This window comes from Suricata suricatta, chromosome 15 (assembly GCF_006229205.1).
Source record: "Suricata suricatta isolate VVHF042 chromosome 15, meerkat_22Aug2017_6uvM2_HiC, whole genome shotgun sequence".
Taxonomy (NCBI): domain Eukaryota; kingdom Metazoa; phylum Chordata; class Mammalia; order Carnivora; family Herpestidae; genus Suricata; species Suricata suricatta.
Window position 1 is genome coordinate 27,522,952 of NC_043714.1, and position 27,426 is coordinate 27,550,377.

General features: G+C 44.6%; 1 protein-coding gene across 1 annotated transcript in view; it reads right to left on the minus strand.

Moving 5' to 3' along the window:
- Positions 1–15,165: 15,165 nt before the first annotated feature.
- ZNF704 (zinc finger protein 704) overlaps positions 15,166–27,426 on the minus strand; it is a 215,859-nt gene continuing 203,598 nt past the window's right edge. The window contains exons 8-9 of the mRNA XM_029923635.1: positions 20,982–21,079; positions 15,166–20,050 (exon numbers count right to left, since the gene is read on the minus strand). Coding sequence (XP_029779495.1) covers positions 19,939–20,050; positions 20,982–21,079 — 210 coding nt within the window. The 3' untranslated portion in view covers positions 15,166–19,938. The remainder of the gene's footprint in view (positions 20,051–20,981; positions 21,080–27,426) is intronic.

Below are 27,426 nucleotides of genomic sequence, written 5' to 3' on the forward strand. Positions count from 1 at the left end.
GGCTCTTTCCATGATTTGGCTATTGTTGACATTGCTGCTATGAACATTGGGGTACATGTGCTCCTATGCATCAGCACTTCTGTATCCTTGGGTAAATCCCTAGCAGTGCTATTGCTGGGTCATAAGGGAGTTCTATTGATAGTTTTTTGAGGAACCTCCACACTGTTTTCCAGAGCAGCTGCACCAGTTTACATTCCCACCAACAGTGTAGGAGGGTGCCTGTCTCTCCACACCCTCTCCAACATCTATAGTCTCTTGATTTGTTCATTTTAGCCACTCTGACTGGCATGAGGTGGTATCTCAGTGTGGTTTTGATTTGTGTTTCCCTGATGATGAGTGATGTTGAGCATCGTTTCATGTGCCTGTAGGCCCTCTGGATGTCCTCTTTGGAGAAGTGTCTGTTCATGTCTTCTGCCCATTTCTTCACGGGATTATTTGTTTTGTGGGTGTGGAGTTTGGTGAGTTCCTTGTAGATTTTAGATACTAGTAAGTATTTTTTGAAGTTTATTTATTTATTTTGAAAGAGAGAGCAAGCGGGATGGGGGCAGAAGGAGAGACGGGAGAGAGAGAATCCCAAGAAGGCTCTGTACCACCAGCACAGAGACCCAGGTGGGTCTCCAACTCATGAACCGTGAGATTGTGACCTGGGCTGAAGTCAAGATTCAGATGCTTAATTGACTGAGCCAGCCAGGTGCCCCACCATATACTTTAGGTAGGAAAAAACCCACACTCCTGCCCACAATAGTATTTTTTAAAAAGGAAAAAATATAAAAGAGTATTTTCTAATACCTGAATAAAGGGACCTATCTAAGCTATAAGAAAGATGTGAAATTTTATTTTATTTTATTTTACTTATTTTTGTTTATTTATTTTTTTTTACCAATGACTTTTTTTAAAATTTATTTTTGAGAGACAGAGAGATACAGCGTGAGCAGGGGAGGGTCAGAGAGAGAGGGAGACACAGAATCTGAAGCAGGCTCCAGGCTCTGAGCTAGCTGTCAGCACAGAGCCCGACGCGGGGCTTGGACCCATGAACTGTGAGATCATGACCTGAGCCGAAGTCGATGCGTAACCAACTGAGCCACCCAGGTGCCCAAAGATGTGAAATTTTAAAGAAAAACATCAACAGATCTCACGATATAAGGATTTAAAAATTTGTATGCAAAATGTTTCTGACTGAATTGAAAATGCACATAAATTGGGAAAACTATTATAGCAAATAAAACAGAAGTTTACATCCTAACAATATAAAGAACTCCTACTAATACATATGGAAATGTTAAGATCTCAAAAGATAAATAGGCGAAGGACACGAATTGGCATATTGTGAATAGGAATTTTAAATGGTTGACATGGAAAAATATTTAATACCATTAGCTCGTACAGAATAAATATATGTTAAAACAAGAATGACATGTCTTTTAATACCTACCCATTTAGGACAGATTTAAAAAATGATAATACTCATTTCAGGTGAGCACTCATTTACTTTGCTGTTGGGAGAATAAATTGAACCTAATAATTAAGATAGTAATTTGGTAATCTGTATAAGAAGTATCAGAGAGTTTAAAAGTAGAAGCCACAGGGGTACCTGGCTGGCTCAGTGGGGAGAGCATGTAATTCTTGATCTTGGAGCGTGAGTTCTAGCCCCACGTTGGATGTAGAGATTACTTAAAAATAAATCTTAAATTTTTTTTTTACATGTTTATTTGTTTTAGGGGGAGAGAGAGAGAGACAGCGTGAGGAGGGGAGGGACAGAGAGAGAGGGAGACACAGAATCTGAAGCAGGCTCCAGGCCCTGAGCTGTCAGCACAGAGCCCGATGCGGGGCTCAGACACACCAACTGAGAGATCATGGCCTGAGCAAAAGTCAGCTGCTTAACTGAGTCAGCCATTCAGGCGCCCCTACTTAAAAATAAATCTAAAAAAAAAAAAAAGGAAGCAACCTGTGTTTTCCAAATCGGGGGATGTTTCAGAAAATCAGTGTATATCTACATGTTGTGCTATTATACAGCCATTAAAGTGGAGGCATTTGAAAATATTTAATGATATAAGAAAAATGCATATGTTATAATGTGAAGTGGCTAAAAGCAACATGCTGAATTATATATACAGTGTGATCACAACTATGCACATAAGTATGCACGAGAATAGTTTGAAAAAAATGCACCGAATGCATCAATCTACCCATGATTTTTCTTGAGTGTTGTAATTATTGGTAATTCTTATTTTCTTTTTACTTTTTTCTTCTATGGTGCAGAAGAATTCTAAGTTGGAAAAATTAGAAAGTAATTTTTGTTAGAAATAAATATCTACTTTTAGCTTTCTTGCAACTTAACTAATGTCTCCCACTCTAATGATTTGATATGGTTTTGTTGGCTAATGCATCTGTCTCAAACTATTACATGATGTTAGTGTCCAAGACTCACATTACTTTCATGGCCCTCAATATGTGTCAGGAACCATACTGCATACTTTGCACATATTAACTCAATTAGAATGCACAATACTCACAGGAGGAGTATTATTATTCACATTTTATGAAGCAGGAAATTGAGGCACAGAGAGGTTAATTAACTTCCCCAAGGTCACACAGCCAGTACATGAGGGAGTTTGGATTTGAATTCAGCTAGGATATGAATGCCCCAGTGGCTCTACCCTGTATGTGCTGCATGGTTATGTTAGAGAAAAGACGGTTTTGTTTTTTAGAAAACAAGCAAACAAAATCTTATGAAGACAAACTAGCATCAAACAACAATAATAAATGCAAAATGACATTCTTGGGTCATGAATCTCATTTATGAAGTAAAAGAGTTAAGTAGGATGATCTTTATTTATTTATTTATTTTTAAAATTTCTGTTTATTTTTGAGAGAGAGAGAGAGAGACAGGGTGAGCAGGGGAGGGTCAGAGAGAGAGACAGATACAGAAATTTAAAGACAGGCTCCAGGCTCTGAGCTGTCAGCACAGAGCGCAACATGGAGCTCGAACCCACAAACCACGCGATCATGACCTGAGTCGAAGTGGGACGCTTAACCAACTGAGCCACCCAGGCGCCCCAAGTAGGATGATCTTTAATACCCCCTTGCCTGTGAACTCTGCAATTATGTTTATTAGCTAGAGAAACTGACTTTTGTATACTGTAGTAGGAATCCTGCTTATTTCCTCCACCCATCATTTCCTTCCCAATTTCACACCTTTTATTGGGAGCCTCTGACATGATCCCTAGCATCACCGCTCCTTCCATGCCCCGTTGATTGGAGCAGGGGAAATATTTCAGCCAAGCTGGGCCAGTGATTCCCGAGTTTGGAATTGGTGCTCCAGGATTCTAGACCACTCTTGACCACACGGGCTGTGTGTTCAATGTGAGTCTCTGTGGCCATTTTCCACCACTGCAGTGAGGAGATGGGACTGGGAAGGAAGGAAGTATGGTTTTTGTGTTTCCCAATGGCTTTCTCAGTCTTGCTTCTAGGCCTCCAGAAGGCCTTGCCCATTATCCTTAGATCCGACAAGACACCCTGTGTCTTTTCAATAAATTTCCCACTTGTTTTTGCTGAATCTAGTTAGAGTGGGATTATTGCTTGCTACAGGTTCCCAGCATGTCGGGTGTAGCCTTATGGTGAATACGGAGGAACTTTTGCATTGAGGCATTTTCCAAAATCTGACTTGAGATGTTTTCCTGGGGTGACTCGGGCACTACGACGAAGTCAGCTAAACAAGGAATGTCCTGAGAACCAGGCATGCTGGTGAAAATAATATTAAAAGAGATGGTGAAAGACCCACTGGCCAGCTGAAGGTTCCGGTCCAGAGTAGAGGCTAGTTTACAGATTTAACTTAGAGGTGAGGAGGCTTGATTGTTTTCAGGTCACCCAGGGCTTACATGCTTTGGGGGAATCGATGGATAGCCCGCTCATGAGAGACTCCTGGACCAGCTGGTGGGCCAGCACTTTGATGCCAGCAACAGGCATGTCTTGTTCAGAACATTAGGTCTTGACTGTGTGCAAGGACTCCCTTGGAAGTGAGAGAGTCACCTGCGCTGGCACTGGGCCGGTCCCCGTGCGTCTCTCTGCACCCTCGTGTGGGGCATGTCCCTCTTGTTCTTGATCCTGTGGATACCGCTGCCTGTGCTGGTCTTCCTGTTTGCCAGGCAACACTTGAATATCACTTAGAAAAACCAGAGTCGAACATTATTAGAAGAAACAATAAAGTGAGTTAGAAATAGCAGCTGCTAGGTATATGCAGAAGGGCAGAAAGGGACAGAGCAACAGGGAACTTTCTATTGCCTTCATTTTTTTTTTTACTATGTACATGTATCACTTAGACACAAACAAGTAAACAACCACTATAACACCCAGCTCCACGTCATAAAATGGTGTGTGTTATGTCTTCGTGGCAGTCTACACCCGCTCTCCCGTTTTTGACTCAAATCCTGCTGGTTTCATTCTATTTACTCTGTGCACTTTCAATAGCACAGACCTATTTTGCAACTTATTTCATTTAGAAGCATTCTTTTGGTTTTGTTTTGCTTTACTTAGATGCTTATAATTCTTGGCTGTGTGCAAGGAATTTGTACATTAAAAACAGTGGGTGTGTCTACCCACTTTGTCTTGCATTGAGTAATTATTAGGGAATCAATATAGTCATTGGGCACTGGCAATTTTGAAAATGTACATATTCTATAAATTTTTAAAAATGTTTATTTATTTTTGAGAAAGAGAAAGGGAGAGTGGGGAGGGACAGAGAGAGAAGGAGACACAGAATCTGAAACAGGCTCCAGGCTCTGAGCTGTCAGCCAGAGCCTGACGTGGCCTCGAACTCATGAACCATGAGATCGTGATCTGAGCTGAAGTCAGATGCTTAACTGACTGAACCACCCAGGTGCTCTGAGAATGTACATATTCTAAAGAAACTTAAAAAAAACAAAGAGCTGCTTCGGCTAAAGAAATGTTTTCGGCAGTCTTCAGAATGTTCCCTCACTTCCTCCCCCTTTGCTTTGTTTGGGCGATGGCAGATTGAAACCAGAGAGCATATCCAAAGCCTGAAGAAAGCTCTGATCAGTTTGTTCATTCCTTCATTAAGAAGTTCTTGCTCATGGAGTATGTGCCTGTAGCACATTATGCTAGTAGGAAATAGTCTGCAAGCTCAAGAAATGGAAGGTTGTGGAGGATATCTTTTGAGGGAAAGGTAGCCTTCGTTTTTTACATTAAGATAATTCATTACTTCATGAACTTTTGCTGCAGCATCCCTTTAGATAAGAAGCGCTTGGCAAAAACTTGTTTGCAAATAGAGGATTTACCTCTAACCTTGCAGGACAAACCTGTAGTCCAGATTGTCAGTATTCTCCTGCTTCTTGCCCCTGAGGCTACATAGCCTTGCAGATGGCTCTCAGAGGCGAGCTTCTAGGAACCTGGGAGAAGAGCCTGGGAGAATCAAGAAGGTATGGTTTGAGGGCCGTCTGGGTGGCTCAGTGGGTTAAGCGTCTGACTTCAACTCAGGTCATGACCTCGCGGTTGGTGAGTTCAAGCCCCACATCAGGATCTGTGCTGACAGCTCAGAGCCTAGAGCCTGTCTTCAGATTCTGTGCCTCCTTCTCACTCTGCCCGTCCCCTGCTAGAGCTCTGTCTCTCTCTCAAGAATAAGTAAACATTAAAAAAATAAAAAAAGAAAATAGAATGTATGGTTTGAGCACCACGCACAGAGGTTGCTGTCCATCCTCTTTCGTCGCAAAACCGTAGGCGCTGAAAGTTAACTGTGTGGACAGCATCTCCGGGAGGCCCGGGGACGCGGAGGCTGTGGGAGGAGGGCTGGCGCGCACGTGACCGTGCACCTCGCACACGTGCTGCGGGGAAGCGCGGCGGGGGGGGGGGGGGGGGGGGGGGGGGGGGGGGGGGGGGGGAGAGCTCTGACTGGAGGACGTGAATCCAGGGCCCAGCTGTCGCTGCAGCGGCTCCGGATCCTGGGGAGGAACTGCAGCCGGAAGAGATGAGAACGAAGAGCAGCGGACAAGTGGACGGCAGGGAGGCATGGGAAGCAGTAATGAGGTGAAGCCCACAGCGGCTTCAAGAGCAGAGGAAGGGCAACGGCCGAGAGAAGAGCTCTGCTTTAGATGAGTCACAACAGGCTCACATGCCAGTTGCCCCTGACAACACAGAACACACACTGGGCAGGGTCAGAGGTAGGGCATGCCAGTGTCCACCTGGGCTGAGTGGTCTTGCGCCAGTTACTTAACTGTTTTGGAAGATGTTTCCTTCTGGATAAAATGAGGGTAACTGACCATTTCCACACATAGAGCTGTTGTGGGAACTCAGTGAGATGACCAAGTGACAGCATCCAGCACCCTGGCCAGCACACAGTAGGAATTCGGTAAGGCTAGGCTTACTCCCTGTTCTGCTGCATCCCAGGAAAGGGCGAGGGGCTCCGCGTCCCCTGTGCTGAGTACAGTGAGAGCACAGAGGTTCAGGGACCGGGAGCTGAGCTGGCGCTGCGGGCGACATGGAAGAAAGCAGTGGGCGTCCAGCTGCACAGCCCTTCAGTCCTGGAATAGGCTGAACTATAAAACTCTGTCTCCGCTGCTCATTCTATTAATTGACGAAATAATGGTGATCAGGAGTAACCAAGAAAACAGTCAGATGTGCTGTGTAAGCTACTTACTAAGGCAGGACGTTCTCATTGCAGAAAGAATGTTTTTAAGAAACTGAAAATTCTGGTGTTTGGAAGCACTCTTTCTGGATCTCTGAGGGTTCCAGGTTTGAGGATTTTGGCTTCCATGCGTGAACCACTTCTCTATGTATACATCATGACGTGTTACTTTAGGTCATTCTCACAATAACCCTGTGTTGTGGGAACTTCTCTGGACCAGGTGTTAGGACAGGGGTCATAATCCTGCCCACCCCCGCTAGGGCCGATTGGACTAGGGGCGGATAAAGGTATCGTCCAAGCCAGGCTAATTAGTTCTCCTCGTTTTCATGATCACATCCCATGGTAAGGAGGGCACTCAGAAGGGTTAAATCACTTGTCCAGGCATTTAACTTGCAAGAGGCCAAACTTGGATTTGTGCTCAAGTCTGCTGAACTCCAAAGCCTCCTGCCTTGCTGCGCACATATATATGCTTGGCTCCTGTAGGTGAGTATGTCCGGTTCTAGTGGACCCAGCGTCGGCCTGGGTAGGGTCTGCAGGCCGGTTTGGGGCTAGAAGACACATCACCTTTCAACTAGCAACACAGGGTGAGCAGCTAACTTATCTGGGAGTCAGGGCCAAGGGGATGGGTTTGGACTGTCGTTACAAGGGATGAACTGTAGAAGGGAGATGAGCCTTCCAGGTTTCTAAAGATAGCCTTGATAGTGAACGTGGATATGGGGAAGACATCCCTTTGGTTTTAAATTATTTTTACAACTATAGGTAAAACCTCCAACCCTCGGTGAGCCTTTCCCGGGTATTTAGTTAATTTTTGCTTAAACAAACAGCCCCCAAATAGAAGCAGGTACACAAAAACTTTTATTAAGTGGAAGTTAGACTCCATGGTAATTAACCAGTTACAAGTGCATTTAAATTCATGTGTGTGGACACTGTAGAAGTCAGAATGGTCTTACTGAAAGTCCAGAGTTCTGGTGTGCCAGGTGCCAGTGCAGCCCGAGGGAGAACCATACACGCGGTAAGTACAGGTCAACGATGACGTCAGACTACATTGGCAACACCATGTTCATCGTCACAGCTAAGCATTACAGAACATGAAAGTCCAAAGACCAGAAGACTATTACTAAATTGACTCTTACTATAAGCCTTTACTTCTACTTCAATGCTTCCATAGGACCAATGCAGCAAATCCTCAACTCGGGGGGGGGGGACAGCGCTGTTCTTGCATTTTCCACTTACATGGGCTGCAGAGACTGTAAACATTCAGTGGTCCCCCTGATGCCCATTGCAGGTAGATGACGGCTGTCCCCTTGGGAAAGTGCAGTTAAGATAGTTTAACTGGTGTGAACATCTTCTATTGTTAAGTCTTCAAATCTGAAAAATTTCTTCTATTTCAATTAGCACCAGTTTATTTTAAATCTTTTTTCCTGGTGTTAAATATTTAGGAAACATTTTTTTTTTTAACCAACACACAAAGTCCCAAACAATGGAAAGCAAAAAACATTCAAAAAGTTGTTTTAGAGAACAGCATTTAGAAAAACAACATCGTTGAAACATTCAACAAATCTATGTACAATGTGCCAAGAGCTGGCAAGGAGCATGGCTGAGGGACAGTCACATAAAAGGTTTATTAGCCTGAACCTCCACAGGCTGTATTTACAGTCAGATAGGTATTCAGAAATGGAGTATCAGAACATCTGAATTTGGCTAAAAATCATACAAAAAGACACATCCCCACCCCTAACAACTTCTAAATAGGTAGCAAACATATCCAGTATAACCATAAGTACCAGGCTTAGAAGTGCGTTTTCCCATATTTTCCACATTTCTACAGACGGTTGAGAAACTTTCTCAAGGGACATAGAAGAGAGCTGGGATGGCGGAGAAACGGAGTTCTTTATTTCAACCTTGTCAGAAGAAGGAAAGAATATGTTTTCGTGCTGACTACCGTAGTAAATTACTGATTGAGGAGCAAGTATAAATTATTAGGGAAAAAGGTTTCATGGAAATACGAAATCAGAGAGAGTGCTGAAGAAATGTGTGTATATCCTATATGGACGTTCCAGACATGTCAAGCAATTATCTCCATGTGCTTCTGAAAAAAGCTCAATGATTTGCTTTGCTGGACAGCATTTTTAAATTTTGTTCTTTGAAACGATATAACCCAAACCCTTTGGAGAATAGTTTTTGTCCTTAGGTTGAGAATTAAACACAACAGACACAACCTATACTATGTTTATCCAATGCGATGCTCATGAAACCTTATGCAGTTTTGTTTGCCTGCTAATCCAGTGTTACCAGAATATCCACCTTTAAAAAACTGGGCACATTTGTAACAGCCAGCATTTCTCATTTCTGCTTACAAAGTAACATATAAACCATTTCCCATTTACCTTAATGGCTGCATTTATTTAGAGCCTGCAGTTTCAATGCACTGTCTTTAAAAATACCAGCTGGAAGAGTATCGATGGGGTCCCACATTCCCATAAGGTTACGCACTCAAGTTTATCTTCATAATTTGTGGTTGTGATAAGTCTATGAAAAAATTTACTTGGATTTGACATAAAATACATATTACTCTTTGAAAATGCATAGTTTGTAACTTCATACATTCATTCACTAATATTAAAGATTTTTGTAGGCAAGTACTTACCTCCACATGGTGGTAAAATTGTATTTCAAAAGATCTCTAAAAATTGGATAGCATCGCCACATTGCTTTGAATTAGTGCCCAGTTACTAGTTAACGCCTGTCATTTTACCACTGGCATCACAGAAGGGACTGCTTTTCTCTCTTCAGTCTGTCTTTCCTTGCTTAGCAGGCACTAAAAAGCAATGCTTTCTACTGACAGCATTTCTACTAAATACCCCATTTGAAATATTTTATAATTTCATTTTGATATTTTAGATTTGGTATAGAAAACAATTTGAAAAATGGCTTAATTTTTAAAAGTAGAGTTTTTAAAAAAACCTCGTCATGGACTAAGGGTAACAGAGGGTTTGTGATAACGGTTGTTTTTTACTCCCCAGGCCCCGCATTTGAAAAAGATGACCACAGGCCACTCGACAGTTGCATTTGATGATAGTCATGAACCCTTTGGGACCTAGCAATTTTTTTCTTATCCTGAGTTCTTCCTCTAAGTATATAGATTTTGAGACATGAAACACTTTGGAAACTATACTAGTATCTGGTTATTCCAGAGAGCATATGTTTAAATGGTTGACCATCATCCAACCATTAATTACAAAAATAGGAATTCTAGGTCGCGTTGTAGGAAAATATTGATTAATGACATTTTTTTTAAAACATACATAATCCATATTCCTGGGTTATTTTACACCCAGAGCATTTTCAGTTATTGAAGTCATGGAACATTTTGGGGGTATTGAGCTCTTTCCTAAAAATCTATATCTATTCTAAAGCTTTCTACCAGTGATCACAGAGGTTCCCCAAACATTTGGGATACTTTGGAAGAAGGGGCTTTGCTATCTTCACAGGGCTTGGTCAAGTCACAGTCATTGATTTCCAATTAGCAGAGTATAGGATAAAAAGGCGTACAAAGCAAAGCAAGGGTTTTTAATCTGCAAAGAGATGCATGCGGTTTTTTTGGAGGGGCAGTTTATAATTCCACCACACTGTGGATCCCTGGTGGGGGGGATTCCGGCTCTGGCCCTGCTGGCCCCAGAAGCTCTACTTTCCCCCATTTGTCTTGGTCACGTGTGACCGAAGCTGGGAAGAGGGCTCCACCAGGGTGAGGGGCAAATGCTTACCAACGAGAGCGAACTGGAAGAGTTTTCTCCTTGCGTAAATACCAACTTAAAACAATTATACCTTGAAGGGGCCACTTTCTTTTCACGTCATAGAGGCCAAGTCTGTTCTCATGCTGTATAACTGTGGGCAGAGGTCAGGGCCCAGAGAAATTAAGTGGGAAGCTCTCTTCCTTTGTCCTTCCATGCTGGTTCTGATCATGCAGCTGGCACTCCCCATGGATGGGCCCGGTGGGCAGGTGACTTGTGTGGAGGGCTTGAGTCCAGGGGAGACGGCTAGGTATCTGTCTTGTCATCAATCTTCCTCAGATAGTCTTTTGTGATGAGTGTCGCAGGTTGTCTGCTGGCCGACCTGCTCTCTGAATGGTCACCCAAAACCGTTCAGGCAGATAAAAATGTTTCTCCGGAAGAAGAGGGTAGCCTCACTGAGCCTCACATACAAGTCACAGTAATATATATCCCCTTGGACCTTAACTTAAGAGTGAGAAATAAGCAAAAAAGCAAAAGTGTTTAATCTGGACCTTTTGGAGGCGTGGCCTCTGTCGGGTCACACTAGCGAACACGAGATGGTTGCCAAGATGGCGGGAAATAAGACTAATCACCAGAACAGGGACTGTTTTCTCTCCTTAAGCTCAATTTCTTCTGTCAAGTCCTGGTTTTCGTCTTTAGTCAGAGATGTGGAGAGAATTCAGAAGAAAATAGACGAGCAACTTTTATTATTATTATTTTTTAAAGAAAATTTTGTTCTTTAATGACCGCTCTCTTGCCTTTTTCAGGACTTGCTACTTTCCGCTCTGGTGAATCTTCTGAATTAAAAATTTAGGGAATTGCCCCTAGTAAGTAAATGTAATAGTTAATTGGACTTAAGAATTAAATTCTTAACATTTTCATAACATAAACAAAAGGGATTCTTTCTTTGGAAGCTGGCAGTTAAAAGTTCTGTGAAAGGTATCCAATATGAAATAACTTCTTTTTTTTAAGTGAAGCCTGCAATTTGAGCATCCGATTCAGTCTCTGCCTTCTTTCACAATCTATCGTTATCTTCTTTGCGGACCCGAGCTTTCTTCTTGTTCACCGAGCCCCGCCACTGACCCGGCACTGGCCCTCACCGTTGCAAAAGGGACTCCTTTTCCTGCAGAGGAGGAAAGTCCTCCCCCAGCACTGTTTTCAGACAAATAATACAAGTCTCATTGATCAAAAATCTGTTAACGAAGTCAGTGGCAGGCCATCATGGTTTAGACCCCTCCTAGCTCCATGACTACACTGCCCGTGAGTGGTTTTACCCTCACCTCTTGATGTGAAGCCTTGTCAACAACAGGGCGAAGGGCCTGAAGCAACCTGTTCATTGTTGGACAGCCTTCTAGTCCCTCACGGTGACAGACATCTCAGGCATTGACAGTGTTGTTAAATTGCATTCGGATTTAAACATGACTTAGCCATACTACCAGGTGTTTCCAACTTTGAGTTGACAGTATCTTTTGATTTGATTGCAAAAAATTGTAAATCTGAGCTGCTTTAACATTTTCTGGCATCAATTTGCGTTTTTATGGGTAACAAGTGTTGCATGTTAGCAAAATAATTTTTTCCCAAGGAGTCAAAACTTCTACTCAGAACATCACAGTAGCTCAGAGACTCCTATAATGAGCCACTTTGATGGTGGGAACTTAGGGAGTGAGACATGGCAGCACCCTAAAGGGATACAGCCGGGGACGATTCAGTTTGCACGTGACAGTGTGAATGAGTGCGCTATTTGTTTCTAGGCAGAGAGTCGGGCTGAAAGGATGGGACCCTGGTGGGTCCCTGGTCTTTTCAGGTTTAGTGTCTGGGAGACTAAGGTGTGAGCCAGTGCGAAGCCCCTCCCCTTCTCCTTTTGGGCAGTGATTAGGCTGATTCACAGATTTAAGACTATTGTGGGCTGGCCTTGAGGTGATCCTAAATATCCTGTTATGCCCTGGGGTCTTAGGAAGGTCCAATGAAATAATGTATCTGAAAGACACCTACTCATTATATATGTGAAATGGTTAGTGATTATCCCAACACCATCAGGACGCTGGTGTAAGACAGAGTCAAAAGTCACTTAGTCCACCCACGGAAGTGAAAGAAGGAGCTTCTAATTTTTTCCATGACACATTTATTCCCATTTCGTCTTTGCCCCTGGACAAAGATGCTAAGGTTTTCTATGTGGAAAAACTCCATTTTGGAGTTAGTGGCAATTCTAAAATACCTACCAGTTCTGAAGCAAGGATGTTGCTTTATCAGAGATGAAACAATGGAAATTTCACCCTGGAATGAAGACCGCCGAGGCAGGACGCGGCGGTGGGGCGGGGAGTGGTGTGGAAGGGCTGGCAAAGGGCTTTGGCACGAGGAGGCAAAGTGTGCTCTCTTCAGCTGCAGGGGCTCCTGGCTGCCTTCTCTGGAGGCACAAGGCTGCTCTTGGCCCGCCCCTCATCACAGTGGTCACGGTAGTGAAAACTCAAGTTGGGATGATAGTTATTCAGTGCTTTGGGGCCTGGCTTGGGCGAGGGCTGGATAGCACTTCAGCGTATTGTGATCGGAGGCAAGGCTAGTTTACGGATACAGTATTTTTATATTCAAGTCCCCACGGGAACGATGTCCTTGATTTTAGTTGCCCAGATAGTGCCAACGTGTGAGTTTGTGGGGCTGAAGGAGGAAGTTGACCTGATGGCCGTGGAATGTGACATGTGCTTCCCCCAACATCTCACATGGAATGTGTGATGTGACTGGTGGCCAAAGGCTGCCATCTGCCCCTACGCAGGTTCTCTTTGGTGTGCACAGTGTTGGCCAAGAATCTGAGTTAGTTGTCAACACCTAAATGTCAGGTAACACCGTATTTCCAAGTCAGAAGACCTAGCAGCCCTGGGCCTGCTTTCTGCATGGTTCTGATTGTCTGGAGCTGGGTGCCTATGCAGTGCTGGGTGCCCTGTGCAGGGCTGGGTGCCTTGTGTAGTGCTGGGTGCCTATGCAGAGATGGGTGCCCTGTGCAGTGCTGGGTGCCCTATGCCGTGGGTGGGCAGGCTCTCTGGCTCACAGTGATCGCCACCCTTCTGTAGTGCCCCTGTTTTGCCTGATCTGAATCGTGCATTTACAGATACTGCCTGGCTTTTCTAAGGCTTCTGCTATAAACCATTAGGAAGCTTCTCTTTAAAAATGAAGCAAGACTCATTTGGTACAAAACCATATGGCAGTAGACACTTCATGGGGATTTAATGCTAACAATGGAGATATTCAAGGGAGTGAGAATAGAGATGTGCAGACTGCCTCATCTCAGAGACCCGGAGCTGAGGCTGTACGTGGTTTTCCAGATCTCCATGCTTTTCTAGTCCTCATGTCCACATTTTAGAATGTGTGCATTCTAAAAGCTATCTGAAAGCAAGGTCTGAGTGACCTCCTGACCACTTCACAGGAGTTGCCCAATGTATATACATTGATCATTCTATCCCAGCTTTTCTTTTGATGTTATCTGCATTGCTAATCAGCATTTGAGTTACTGAAATCTTAGAAAGAAAAGATGCTTTATTAGTTTTTTTTTTTAACAGTGAGTGGGCTAGAAGAAACTGTACAGCATCATGAAATGGTTTTGGCAAAGCTCAAAATTATTTGTGCAGTTAATAAACTCTCCATGGCTCCCTCCCTTGTTTCTGGACTCTTGGGAATATAGTGATTTTCAGATCGCAACCTTGCATGTCTGTTCTTCTCGTGAAAAATCAAGTATTTGCTTTGATAAGGAAATTAAAGTTATTTAGTTAGTGCTGAGGAAAAAGTTATTTCAAACACCACTGATAACCTACAAATTCTATCTTTGGGCTTACAACACCATGATTTCAAAAATTACCCGCAAATGACAGGTGCGGGTTAAATGCAAGTTTGTGGTAAGCTTGTCTGTGACAGAATCTCATTTTACACTAAAGAATTTACAAGAATGTTTCTCCCATTGCTTACAAGCATATCTATTACCATTTTCCCATTTAAGATACATATGGTTGATTCTTACAGTGTCTTTTCCTATAATACTTTGAAAACACACTGGCAATGATAAAAGGAGTAGCGGTCGCTGTCTTGATTCTCTTGTCATCTTTCCATCTGATCTATATTTCTACCCTTGCTACAGAGGGTTAATTGAAAAGATATGCATCAAAAACACTTGCTTAAAAGAGGCATAGCCCTTTGTTTGGAGAGCAGGAATTGCTTATAATATTAACACTTCCTGTCTGGTAAATACTGTATTTTAAAAAATAAGCTACAATGTATAAAACCAAGGTCATTTCCCACAAAATGTTCGTGTTCTTTGTGATTACAAAACACTGCATCTTGTAAAATATTTCCAGTTCTGTTTACTTGAGAAGTACCAAGGCTTATTATAAAAGTTTCATGTCTCTTCGAATTGTAGAAGCCTAAAGCAGTATATTTCCTGTTGTATTTGGAAAATTAAGTTATAACTATTATTGTATTTAATATTACATTTTGACACAACACATTACTATAGTGATTCTCAGACCCACACAAGAATTTATAAAACATGAGATTGTCTTAAAAAAAAAAAACCTATTTACAAAACAGGACCACAAGTAAGATTCCCACTTGGATTTCTGGTCCTATGATAGGTACACCTTTTAAAGCATGTATATCATTGGGTATGGGCTTTTTCAAAGTCACTCACAACAAGCAAACCGGTCGGCCTTAAATACATTTTATACTTTCTTGCTCTATTGGTGTGCGTTCCTTAGTGATACAATTGGTACCTAAAAGTGCTAATTTCACTTTATTTACTGACTTCTGCTTTGACGAATTACAATGCAAAAAGACACAATGGAACAGTCCCAGTAGAGAGGAATCCCCACAGGTATGAGGCACAGGGAGCGTGTATGTGCCGCTGGGAGGGTGATTTTTTTTAGAGAAATGAAATTTCCAGTTGACCCATGTACCCAGCGCCTTCTCCAAAATGATCCACATCCTCATCCATATTCATGAATTCGGCTGTTCCCCCTCATTTGTATGCACAAATCCTTCCCTGTCTTCATACAGGTCAATGCTACAGTTGATGTGGTCGATAGAAATTCTACAGGGTCATGAGAAAAAGCAGCACCTTGTCCGCAAAAGTCCATGGAAGTTTGCTCCTGAACATGCTAATAATGCAAAATGCATGTCTTTAACAGCTTTCGCCTACAGAATTCTGTGTACAGTCATCCAACCGAGTGATTATGAAAAGGAACACCAAGGCTTTGTATTCACAATTACATTCAGAAAAAGCCTTACAGGAGTCTGTGAATACCCACCAGGAACTGTGCCTGTGGTTCAAATGTCAGCCTTAGACCGCAGGTCAGCTACGAAGAAACAGCTCTTTGCCATAGAGCATTGCTCTCACAAAGTTGATATTGTCCAGTTCATGTAAATTTGTCTTGAAATACTTATGATGTTCATTAAAAAAAAAATACCACCCAAACCGTTCTGACTGGGAAAGACTCTGGAGATAAGAAAAATCTTTCTAGTTTTAGGATCTTCCAGACCTATCTTTCACATACCCTTTAATTTTCCCTGAGGAAATGAAATTATTTACAGTATTTTGCTACTATTCTCAAGGTATTCTCTCCTATATGTACGGTTCTTGCCACTTGCCTCCAAACATTCGCAGGTGAATGCTGCTCTTTCGTTTTCCGATGAAGTCTGATGAAGGAGGCCCGGATCAGCAGAGCCGGCTACTTCAGAGCCCAGGGCGGCTTTCAAAAGCATGGGTTGGGGTGACACCAGCGACAGCCGACTTCAACGCAGATGATCTCAAAATGGGACAGAGGGCATTTCAGTCTCAGAAATCTTCTGCACCATTCGTGTAACTATTTCTTTAAACAGATTTTTGGAAGCCCAAGACCTATAACCCCCATCACTCTCTATTCGAAGTGTTCATCTGCAACACAGTTGTGGCTGGACAAGGGATTGCCTAGTAAAGGGCAAACCTACCGCCTTCTTCCTGAGCCTGGCTTTTACCAACCAGGAGAGGAAACTTTCCGGCAGGTAAGGTGGAGGGAAGTCCGTGCCCACTAGAGATGTGCACTGGAGTCCTGCATCCCTGCCTGGAGCTGCTGCCCGTAAGGGAGCTCTCTCCTGGCTTCAGGCAGCTGCTTCTAGAGGGACAACATGACAGCCCCCTCCAAGGTGTCCAGGGACAGTCACCGCTGTCCAATCAGCATTGACAGGTGAGTGGGGGCCAGATATCCATAGGCCTCTTGTGTCTCCTCTCTGGCCTCCAACCCACCCGCTTGCTACCCGGGTGTTTCTCTGTCTTGTCACACTGCTGCCCATAAATCGGGTGCACATTGTCCGGGAAGGACGAAGGCTTAACACTACTGCCAGGTGATGAACTCTCTTTGCCTTGCAGCGACCTGAAGGATGCCTGTCCATTACTACGAAATGCCTTCTTTAGACAGAGATGAGAACTATTTTCTGAAGGAAGAAGTATCAAGGGAGAAAAAGGTCAAAAGGCTAGAGCACGCCTTATTTAGAAATACTTTGGGTCCAGGATCCATTGTATTGCCATTCCTTTTGCTCAGACAAGTTTCTGAGATCCGTGGGGTGGAGGAGCTCCATTAACCAGCCAGCATGCCATGGGACGGCCCTCTGCACTCCTCCCCACCTCCCCCTGCCAAATGAAGACATAAAAGAACATGGTACCATAAAATGAATGTTGGGCTTAATTTGGCACTTCACTTCATTAGTTCCAAAATATAACAAAATAGCTCTATGTCTTTTTTTTTTAATTTTGGCTTTTAGAATCAGTGCTGTATTGCAATTCATAGCTTTCTGGGTGGCTTGCAAGAAGTTAATCTTTTCCCAAGGCCAGCCAGGTAATTTTGGTGGTTCTCCAGTTATTACATGCCTTTGTACAAAAAGTGGATGTCGGCATGTGCAGGAAGGGACCAAGGGTCTGTGCACCCTAGTGCCAGAGAAGAAGGTACATGAAGACCAGGGCTACTAGGCAGAAAGGAGTCCCCGCGTAGGTAGGGGACGCAGAAGATATGTGTAAAGAAGGTTTTAGAAAGGATAAGAGATCCCAGGGAGGACGCATTCAACTGTATGCTTCTGCTCACACCTGTGCATTGGCGAAAACCCAGGGAAGGACTGAGCTAGGCTCCTCCAGGCCAGAGCTCAGAACCAATGAGGCGCTGCCTCTTGGGGGCACAGCCGCAACGCCTCCCTCAGGGACCGCTCCACAGTGAAGACCTCTCCCTCCCTGGGTCCCACAGTTCTGGGAGGCGGGAAGGATGGACTTAGCCCCTCATCACTGTAATTGTTTTTGACGAGTGACCTAATCCAAGGATCAAGAGCCAGGGAGCTCTGCCCAAGAGAACCGCTTCTGCTCTGGGACTGCACCCCAAACATCCTTCCAGTACACGGTGAACCCGCTCGCGTGGTCCACCAGCTCCGGACTCCCGCGGCCCAGGGGCCATCCGCCCCCAGCTCAAGCGTCCCGGACCAGGCCAGAGCATTGTGTCACAGCAGAGGGTGCCTGTAGGTGAAACGAAAGGACTCCAGGGAGGAGGAAAGACATGCTGGGGTTCAGGATGCAAATACACTTCTGCCCTTTCAAAAAATGCCCTTTCCTGGCTGACCTCGTAAAGACTAAAACACACATTATAGCTGCTGCTGTGGCTACTATTGATTGGTAATCATGAAATGAAACAGGATTTTCAATCACACATGAAGTTAAAGGAAGCTCTTGTCCTGCTCTCTTGAAATACGTATTTTTAAGAGAAAAATAAATGAAGGAGGAGAACAGGATCTCTTCTGAGGAATAACATTTAACAAGTCACACGAGAGCTCCAAAAACAAAATTGCCAAAACCTGTGAACGTCCGGGCTGTGGATAATACGCTGTGGCGTGTCCTTCCATTTCCCTTGCTTAGAAAAGGAAAAGGATTTCTGGTACTCCTAAATGACTTCTTTCAACTCTTTAAAACAAACATGTACGGACAATCTCTAAACATACACGAAACTCTCCTGTGTGCAATTTCACCGAACATTCCTATGGCTGATCGTTGGCTCCCCACCCTGACACAGTGCATCCTGAAAGGTGCTGTTACTCCTTTGCATAGGCAGAGAAGTAACTCTTTAGCAGGGCAATCGAGAGCAGGACAGATAGAAAATGAGCTTATATAGAGAACGTGACAACTACTCTCTTCCCCACACCACTACCACCAAAACAAACAAACAAACAAACTTACTAGGCTAGGAAACCTGCTAAATGCAACGCAGTGCAAGCCCTGGTCCTATTAAATTGAGAGACTCCTACACCCACATGCAGTTTCCTTTTGGTGTTCTGTACGTTCCCCTCTGAGCACATTCCAAGTGAACAGTGCCAATATATTTATAAGAAAAATAAAGTTTTGGACCTTCGCGTACTCAGATCACATTTGTGTTGGTCACTAACCCATCTCCCAGACATGCTAAAGCATAAAACCTGTAAAAGTGCACCTAGCATGGCTGTGGTTTGCTGACCTCCCACGTCTTTCTGAACAGAGGGGGACACGTCAGGCTGTGCTCCACTGTCTCCAGCAAACAGCGGGGGTAGTCAGACTTCTCTATCTGTTCCGAAACCAGTCAGTGGTGGGGTTTTGAGGGACAGCCCCACGACCCACTAACCTGCCACCGGCACCGTCAGACAAGCAGTGACTGGTGGGCTCCGCGGTTTGCACTGCATCCCTGATTAGAAGCATCGAGGCTTACCCAGGTGGCTGCCCGTGCCAGTCCTTGATGGAGCTGTGACAGGTGGAGAATCGGTTGAGCCGCCTCTCGGAGCAAGGGCTTCTTAGAAATCCGAGGAAGCCTCCTAGATGCTCGCAACACTATGGCGGGATGTCCTGTCTCAGCGTGGGGCTGAGGTCTGCTGGTGATCTCCCTTCGAGCTGATGCCATCCGGGACCCTCCAAGCGAACGGCTCTGCGCGGTTCGTTCTGGGGCCATTCTTCCCAACACGACAAACTAACAAACGAGACACAGAAGAGATACCCAGAGTGCTGCGCTTTCGGGCAACACATCATGATGTGCACCGCTCCAAGAAGTCAAATGGAAAACCGGGAAAATACTATTCACAAGGAAAGCAAGTGTGTTGCTCTCTGTACAAATGCTACCGAGTAATGCGGAGCTTTTTTTTTTTGAATATGTCAAAAAAAATCTCAGAAATGGCATTATTCAGAAAGCTTATCAAAATATGCCTCCTTTCTATGTAAAATGGGCTTTGTTGGCTCAATGGCTACAGAAGTCCACAGTTTGCAGATCTAGGCATACAGCAAAAAAGGCTGACTTTTCAAGGAAAAAAAATAGTACAGCCGCTCTAGGCTGGATTCTCAGCAAGAGCAGTGGAGCGTGGTGGCCTTATTATTTTTTTTTTTTTTGCTGTGACTCCACCAGGTTTCCTGGAGGTGCTTTTCCTGGGCTTCAGGTGTATTCCGTTCAGAAGCAAAAGCGCTTTCGCAGACCTGCAGCGGAGGGCGAGGGCGGCAGCGCCGGGGCCGCGGTGGCAGCCGGGCCCTCAGTCGGTGAACCGCTGGCAGGCCTTCTTCCAGCGGCAAGCCGTGCACCACAGGTCCCGGTTCTCCATGCCGTACACCTTCCGGCACTTCTTGCCTTCGCCCCTGGGCTTCCTGGAAGACAGACACGGAACGTTTATTCGGAGCAACAGACTCAACGCGCGTTCTATGGAGGGCTTGGAATCCCTTGGAAGAGCAAGAGGCAATGTTAAGAAACAAAGCAGGGGTTCTTACTAGGTTTGGACTTGAACGTGCTGGATGTTTTCGCGGCACTACACTTAGCTATTACAATTTGCTACTACAACTCTTAAAGAAAAAATTTTTAAATTTGAGTGAGAGAGAGTGTGTGTGTGTGTAAGCGGGGTAGAAGGGGCAGAGGGAGAGAGGGTGAGGAGAGAGCGAGAGTATCTAAGCAGGCTTCATGCTCAGCTCAGAGCCGGATGTGGGGCCCGATCCCGTGACCCTGGGATCGTGACCTGACCTGAAATCAAGAGTGGATGCTTAGCCCAGGCGCCCACAATTTGCTACTATAACTCCTAAGCTTCTACCTGTCCATTTGTGGCTGTGTCCATTCGGCCATCTTCATAAAGTTGAATTAAGCAAGTAAATACAACAAATACCAGTAGAGAGTTTTCTTCATTTACGTTTTAAATATGTACTTTCAAGTGCTCTCTTGCTTTTCAAATATCTAGCATTCTGGTTAAGGGAATCCTGAGAAGGTTCTCTTTGATCTGCGTATTAAAAACTATATCTCATAGTTCTCTTAATACAGAGGTTAATGCAACTATGGCTTTAATAGATCCAGTAATCACTGTTACCTATTCTGCGAGAAAACGTACAGCAAACCATTACCACCCCTCCCCCCTCCAAAATCTTCATTAATAACAGATGGGTGGGGAACACCAAGGGAACAAAAGAAAGGGTGCTGTGTCCGTTTCAGGGATATTTTATGGAAGATCGTATCTCTGGTTTCTCTCGTCCTTGCTGTTCTGTTTCGCAGTGAATTCCCTTGAGTTGAGGAGTGTGGGGCTTCAAGCAGTCATACCTCAGGCTGACCGTCCCTCTGGGTGGGGAGGACAAGACCGTGTGAGTGTGCTGTCTCTGCTCTCCTGTGCCCACCGGATGATTATGCGTTGGTGACACCTGGGAAGTACAAGGAAATCAGAGTTGATGGACAGGTTCTCCTTGCCATGCATTTATTTAGCCTTTGCCACACGGGCAGTGGCACCTGGCCATCGGCCACGGAGATGAAGTGCTTTCTTCGGAGACCCAGGTTAAAGGTGAATTTAAATGCTTCCCCAAACAAAAAAACTCAGCAACAATGGATACTTCAAAAATCTTCATAACTTCATGTCCAACTGCCCACAGTAACATACTTTCACTTGAATAATATTCCAAACCTTAAAGTATAGTCTCGCCTATTGTAACCCTCATGATCTACCTTTCAGAAAAGACATATCACTAGAGAGATGAAGAGAGTTATCTCAAATTATAAGGCTAGTCAATGGGAACAGCACAATGGGGACCTCGGCCTCCTGTTTGCCTTACGAGATCATTCACAGCCCCTCAATAAAGGGCTTCTTGCATGAGGCAGCCACACAGCAGACTGTGGGATCCAAACAGGAAGAACGGCTAGGAGCAACGAGCCCAAGCAAGTGGAGAACCCAAGTCATCCATGAAATACTTCCTGAGCGCTCGCTAAGTGCCAAGTTCCCTGAAAATAGCTTTCATTTTCATAACTACCCTACATAGTAGGTACTATGCTTGTTCCCACTTTAAAGATGAGGAAACCGAGGCCTGGGGAGGTTAAGTAATGCGGCTGAGGTCATGGAACTTGTGATGGCAGGGCCAGCACTGTGCTGAGCTCTGCCCGACGCCAGAGCACATGTTTAACCCCGGAACACCTCTGCCTCTCAGACACAGTAGCAGGAAGGCCCCTCGTTCTGGATTTCTCTTGCATTTCTTACCTCTCCCTCTGCATCACCTGCTCTCATAATGCTAAAGATCTTCCCGCACCTGGGATTCTCAACAGCTACAAAAAAGGAACTTTTGTAAGAAAAGCTAAATGGCATTTCAAGTAAATACACGGCATTGTCATATACAGAAGTGCAGACCTTTAATGAATTTAGAAACTTCATCATCTAGAAGCCAACATGGCTGCAGAAGTACCATGGCCCATTGACAGTCATGGGAATATCCCTAAAGCATCCTTATAGGATGGAATTTCTCTAGTAGAGATACTAGTACTTTTTATTTCCCTTCAATTCAAGGGAATATATATCAGTGTTATTTTCCTAGACATTAATTTAAAAAATTAAACAGGTAAGTAAAAATCTAACATTTTAAACCATTATTGCCATGATTCTGAATTATTCTGTACCACTGGTCTTTATGCCTTTGCTATGGCTGGGTTGGAGTGAGGGCCAGAAGACGTATACATATGTTTTCTTTAAATAAAAGATTTGGCATTGAGGGTGTGCATTTGATGTAGACAGATACGTAGGCCTTTCCAGGTGCCGAGTCTCCCCTCCACCCACCCCACGCCCCATCCCTGACTGGGTGCGTCACAGCCGACCAGAGGGAGTGAAGGCTTCAGATGTTTTCACACCCACCATGGTGATCTAGAATGTGCTCAGATGCATTCTTTTAAATGGTCAAGACAATTAAAAAATTAAAAATTGTAGAATGCATAGCATCTGAAGAATACTGCCTTATTAGTGAGAGAACTAGGAGAAGCTTAGTTGACGTGACATCAGCTGGGGATAATGTGGAAGGTTCTACATTGTGCAGAATGGCCACACCCCTGTTGTGTGGGGCGAGGCGAGGTGGCAGGTGCGCTTCATTCAACAGGTATTTATGACGTACTTACTATGCACCATGCACCGTTCTAGATCCTGGGTACATAGCTGTGTACAATACAGAGTTTCTGCCCTCACAGAGTGCACATTCTAGTGGGGGGACAGACAAGAAATATGGACAAATAAGATCATTTTAGTGATGAGTGCCTGAAGAAAATAAAACAGGCCAATGGGCAAAGCATCATCAAGGGAGAGGACGTTTATTTATTTAGGGTGGTGAGAGAGGCCCCTTGAGGGGACGCCTTTTATCCCCAGGGCACTCTGGAGAAAGGGGGGACGTTGGCACAGGTCTGCAGGTGCTGAGTGCCGGCGGGGTTGGGGGGACCAGAAGACACGCGGTGTGGAAGTTGGGGGTGAGAGGGCAGGAGATGGTAGATTCGGGGCATGCCTCCTGGCTGGGATGGACGAATCTGAGGTGAATGTCAGTCTTTTTACTTTTTTATGTTTATCATCTATTTTTGAGAGAGAGAGAGAAAGAAGGAGCACATGCATGAGTGGGGGAGGGGCAGAGAGAGAGAGATTGAGAGAAAGAGAAAGAGAGGGAGGGAGAATCCTCTGCACTGGCAGCACAGCCCAACATAGGGCTCCAACTCAGGAACCATGATACCATGACCTGAGCTGAAGTTGGATGCCCACCAACTTTGCCACCTAGGCGTCCCTGAGTTGAACATCATTCTAAGTGCCAGAGAAGCCACTGGAGAATTTTAAGAAAGGGAGACTGATTAATGCTTCAAAAAGATCCCTTTGGCTCCTCTGAGAGTGAACTGGAGACAGTCTGTAGGGGAGCCCTGCAGTCTCGTTAAGAGGCTTCCGCACTTTAGGGGGGAAGACGTACTGGTGAGTTAGACAAGGGTGAGGCAGTGGTGCTGAGAAGTGGCTGGAGTCATGGCAGGATCGGGCGGAGTCTGGGACCTGCTGAAAGACGGCAAAGAACAAGGACACATCTACAGAAGTCTCAGGGAAGCATCGAGAGGAGCCAAGGGTGAGTCCTAGGTGCTGGCCCGAGCCGCTGGAGGGACGGTGGGCCGCCTACAGAAACAGGAAGACTGGCGGTGTGGTTGTTTGAGGAGGGAGTGAGGTCCAGGCATTTGAAATTTCCAAGTACACCGTTTGAGGAATACGGACCGACTGCAGGAATAACCCCTCTCTAGTCTTTATTTCTGATAATGGCTTTCTTAACTCGGGAGTTCTAGGCACGCGTGCGTCATCCTGTCCAGCCACGACAGACCTGGGTTTCCCAGGGCAGGACACAGGAGAAGCCAGGACCCACGTCACACATTGGCGTGCGGGTCCTTTCTGTGTGAGGGTCAATATGACCTACCTCATGGGCTTGACACTTAATAGCAAGACAATCATGGTTTAGCTTTTTATTTTAGTGGGGGCTGTGGGTGGCAAAGAGAAGTGGTGGCTGGTGTAGGGAACTAACATGTATTGAGCGCTCGCCACTGTGAAAGTCAGGCTACTGGGTGATTTATGATTTCTTTTAATGCTCACAAAACCCCAGTAAGGGAGCTCTGTTACCTGCATTTTATAGATAAGATACTTTAGACTTTGAGCCGGGAGGTGGCCTGCTTAGCATCCCAGAGTTATAAGGAGCAGGGGTAGTAATTTAGCGAGTGCTTTGTTAAACGAAGTGCCTTTCAGTGCTATCTACTTTCCTCTCCACAGTGACCCCAGGATAAGCAGCATCACTAGCATTTCCGCTTTCTCAGTGAGGAAGTGGAGAAGTGAAGTTAGCTGCCGCACAGTTAGTGAGGCTGGGCCAGACCTGCCTACAGGCTATTTCGTACCAGCAGCCACTGGAGCTGGTTCTGAACGCAGTCCAGGCCCTGCTCTTTCCAGTCTTCCTTCCTGCCATGTAGCGATGGAAGTGTGGTGTGTGCAGAGATAAAGCCCCGTACAGCATTATTTTGGCTATCTCTCCCAGGGGTCTCCATTTGTCAAATCTTTATCAGTTTTATATCTTAATCATTTCTTTTTTTTAAATTTTTAATGTTTATTTATTTTTGAGAGACAGAGAGACAGGGTGCGAGTAGGGGAAGGGCAGAGAGAGAAGGAGACACAGAAGGCTCTGAGCTGTCAGCACAGAGCCTGATGCAGGGCTTGAACTCACAAACGGCGAGATCGTGACATGAGCTGAAGTTGGCCACTTAACCGACTGAGCCACCCAGATACCCCAAACATTCCTTTAAAAATTTTTTTTTACATTTATTTATTTTTGAGAGACAGAGGAAGACAGAGCACAAGTGGAGGAGCGGCAGAAAGAGAAGGATACATAGAATCCGAAGGAGCTCCAGGCTCTGAGCTAGCGTTCAGTCCAGAGCCCGATGTGGGGCTCAAACCCATGAACTGTAAGATCATGACCTAAGCCGAAGTCAGACACTTAATTGAGCCACTCAGGTGCCTCAATCATTTCTAAGTTCTATTTTGGGGCATGTTTTAGAAAGTATATAATATACTTGGAGAGAACTCTATGGTATTTTTCTAAATAAAAAATAAGTGAATAAGTAAATACATTAAAAAAAAAGTATAATCTCCATTTTATTTTTTTCTAGAGAACAGTTTTTCTTTGGTCCTTAAGGACTTAGCTCCTCCCATGGGCTTCGGCGGAGGTCCTGGGGACAGCACTTTGTGGGTCTAAATTGGGGTGGGGGGGTTTGGTCCTTCCGTGCGCCACACGAGCTGACTCCCAGCAAGACTACCTTGCTGTGGGTGGCGCATCTCACACCAGTACAAATGTAGTTTCACACAGCTTGGCAAGCCTGGACGACTCTATATGCCTTAACGTTTCTGCTGATTCGGCATGATTTCAGGAGAGTTTAAAGAACTTCAGTCTGTAGAAATCACGGCTCATTTCTCTCACATGTTCAGTATACATGTGTTACATCAGTCAATCCCAAATAGGGAGAATCCACTTCCTCTGACCTCTGGGTCACAGCAATGAGACGCGTCACAGGCAGTGATGATAGTGAGCGCTCCACACTGGTACCAGTGCCAGGCTCTGTGCTCAACAAAACAACTCTATGAGGGAGATTACAGTGAGGACATTGCCTAAGAGAGGTCATGTGACTGGCTAGAGGTCACAGTTTGTAAATGCCAGAGTCGGGATTTGCATCTGAGCCTCATACCAGAGCAGTCATAAGAATGTTGTGTCTCTCTGTAAACATGTTGGTGAATTCTTTTCTTTGTGATTTTCTATCTCTCAAATGGAAAAAAACCCCACACTGTTGTCTTGGTTGTAACCTCTTATAACATGCTATTCTGAATCCCCCATCAAGGTGTTAAAAAAAAATCCAGCTCAATGTCTAAGAAATAAGCACTGCTATTTTAGGTTCCAAGACCCTCCTTCCAGCCTGAAGCTTCCAGGAATGGCCTTTGGAGAGCAGGGTTATTAGCTCTTGCTTGCCTGGACTTGTTACAGACAGCATGCTTGTGTGTGTCCACCTCCCCCATTCATATGTTGAAGCCCTAATCCTTAGTGTGGTTATATTTGGATACAGGGCCTTTAAGGAATTAATTAAGGATAAACCAGGTCAAAAGGGTGGGACCCTGATCCAATAGGATTAGTGTCTTTATAAGAAGAGCTACCAAAGGACTCTCTCTCTACCCCACCCCCTGCCCTCACCACCAGAAAAGGCCTTGCGGAGGAGAAGGTGGCCCTCTAAAGCCATCAAGAGAGCTCTCACTGGGTGCTGAATTAGCCAGCCCCTTGATCTGGGACTTCCAGCCTCCGGAGCTGTGAGAAAATACATTTTGGTTGTTTAAAGTGATCCAGTCTGTGGTGTTCTGTTATGGCGGCCAAAAACTCAGTTTTCTGCCATGAAAGGACAGAGAAAAGAAGGTAGATAATTAGAAGAAAAGACGGAGTCATTCGGGAAAAACAGCTCAAAAAATGCTGTAATTAATGAGGGTCTTCGCCCTACCAGCACATCTACAGCCTTCGGCTAGAAAAGACTGACCCCTAGTTACATTTGTAAATACGCAGAACAGCCTTCTCCATGACACACCTTTGGGAAGGGGTCTTACCCAGGGGAACTTATTAAAGCCCGATGTTCAGGAAATCCAGTGTAGGCAAATGAATAAATAAAATCCTGCAAACCTTGGGATTTCTCAGAAGGAGATTATTTCCATTCTCTAGGAAGCATATAAAAGCAGCTCCCCCTCCCTTCCATACCAGGTCTCCAAGATGTGGAGGGGGAAAGCAAACTTTAAATGGGGTTGACAACCTCAGGGCATTTGTTCTGGAGTACAAAGAGAAATGTGTTGTTTAAAGAGCATTTCATAAAATGGAGGCTGCTTTGTTCTTCAGTTTGGATATGATTGAGGCTGTCACTAATACTAATTCATTATAACTGAAAATGTTTAGAGCTTCTGCTGAAGTGCTTACTACATTAATTTAGAAGGCAGGAATTTGCATACTCTTAGATTCACACTGGCTTCTAGGGATGGGATAGCTTACCTGGAGAATTCAGGGACCGGGCCACCTAGTCAGTGGACGTGTGCCAGTCCTGTGTCTGTGTGGTGTGGACTTGTAAGATCCAGCCTTCAGTCGAAGGAGGCAAACAGTATGCACCTACTTTTTAAAATATTTTTTTTGTGTGTGTTTTAAAAAATGTTTATTTATTTTTGAGA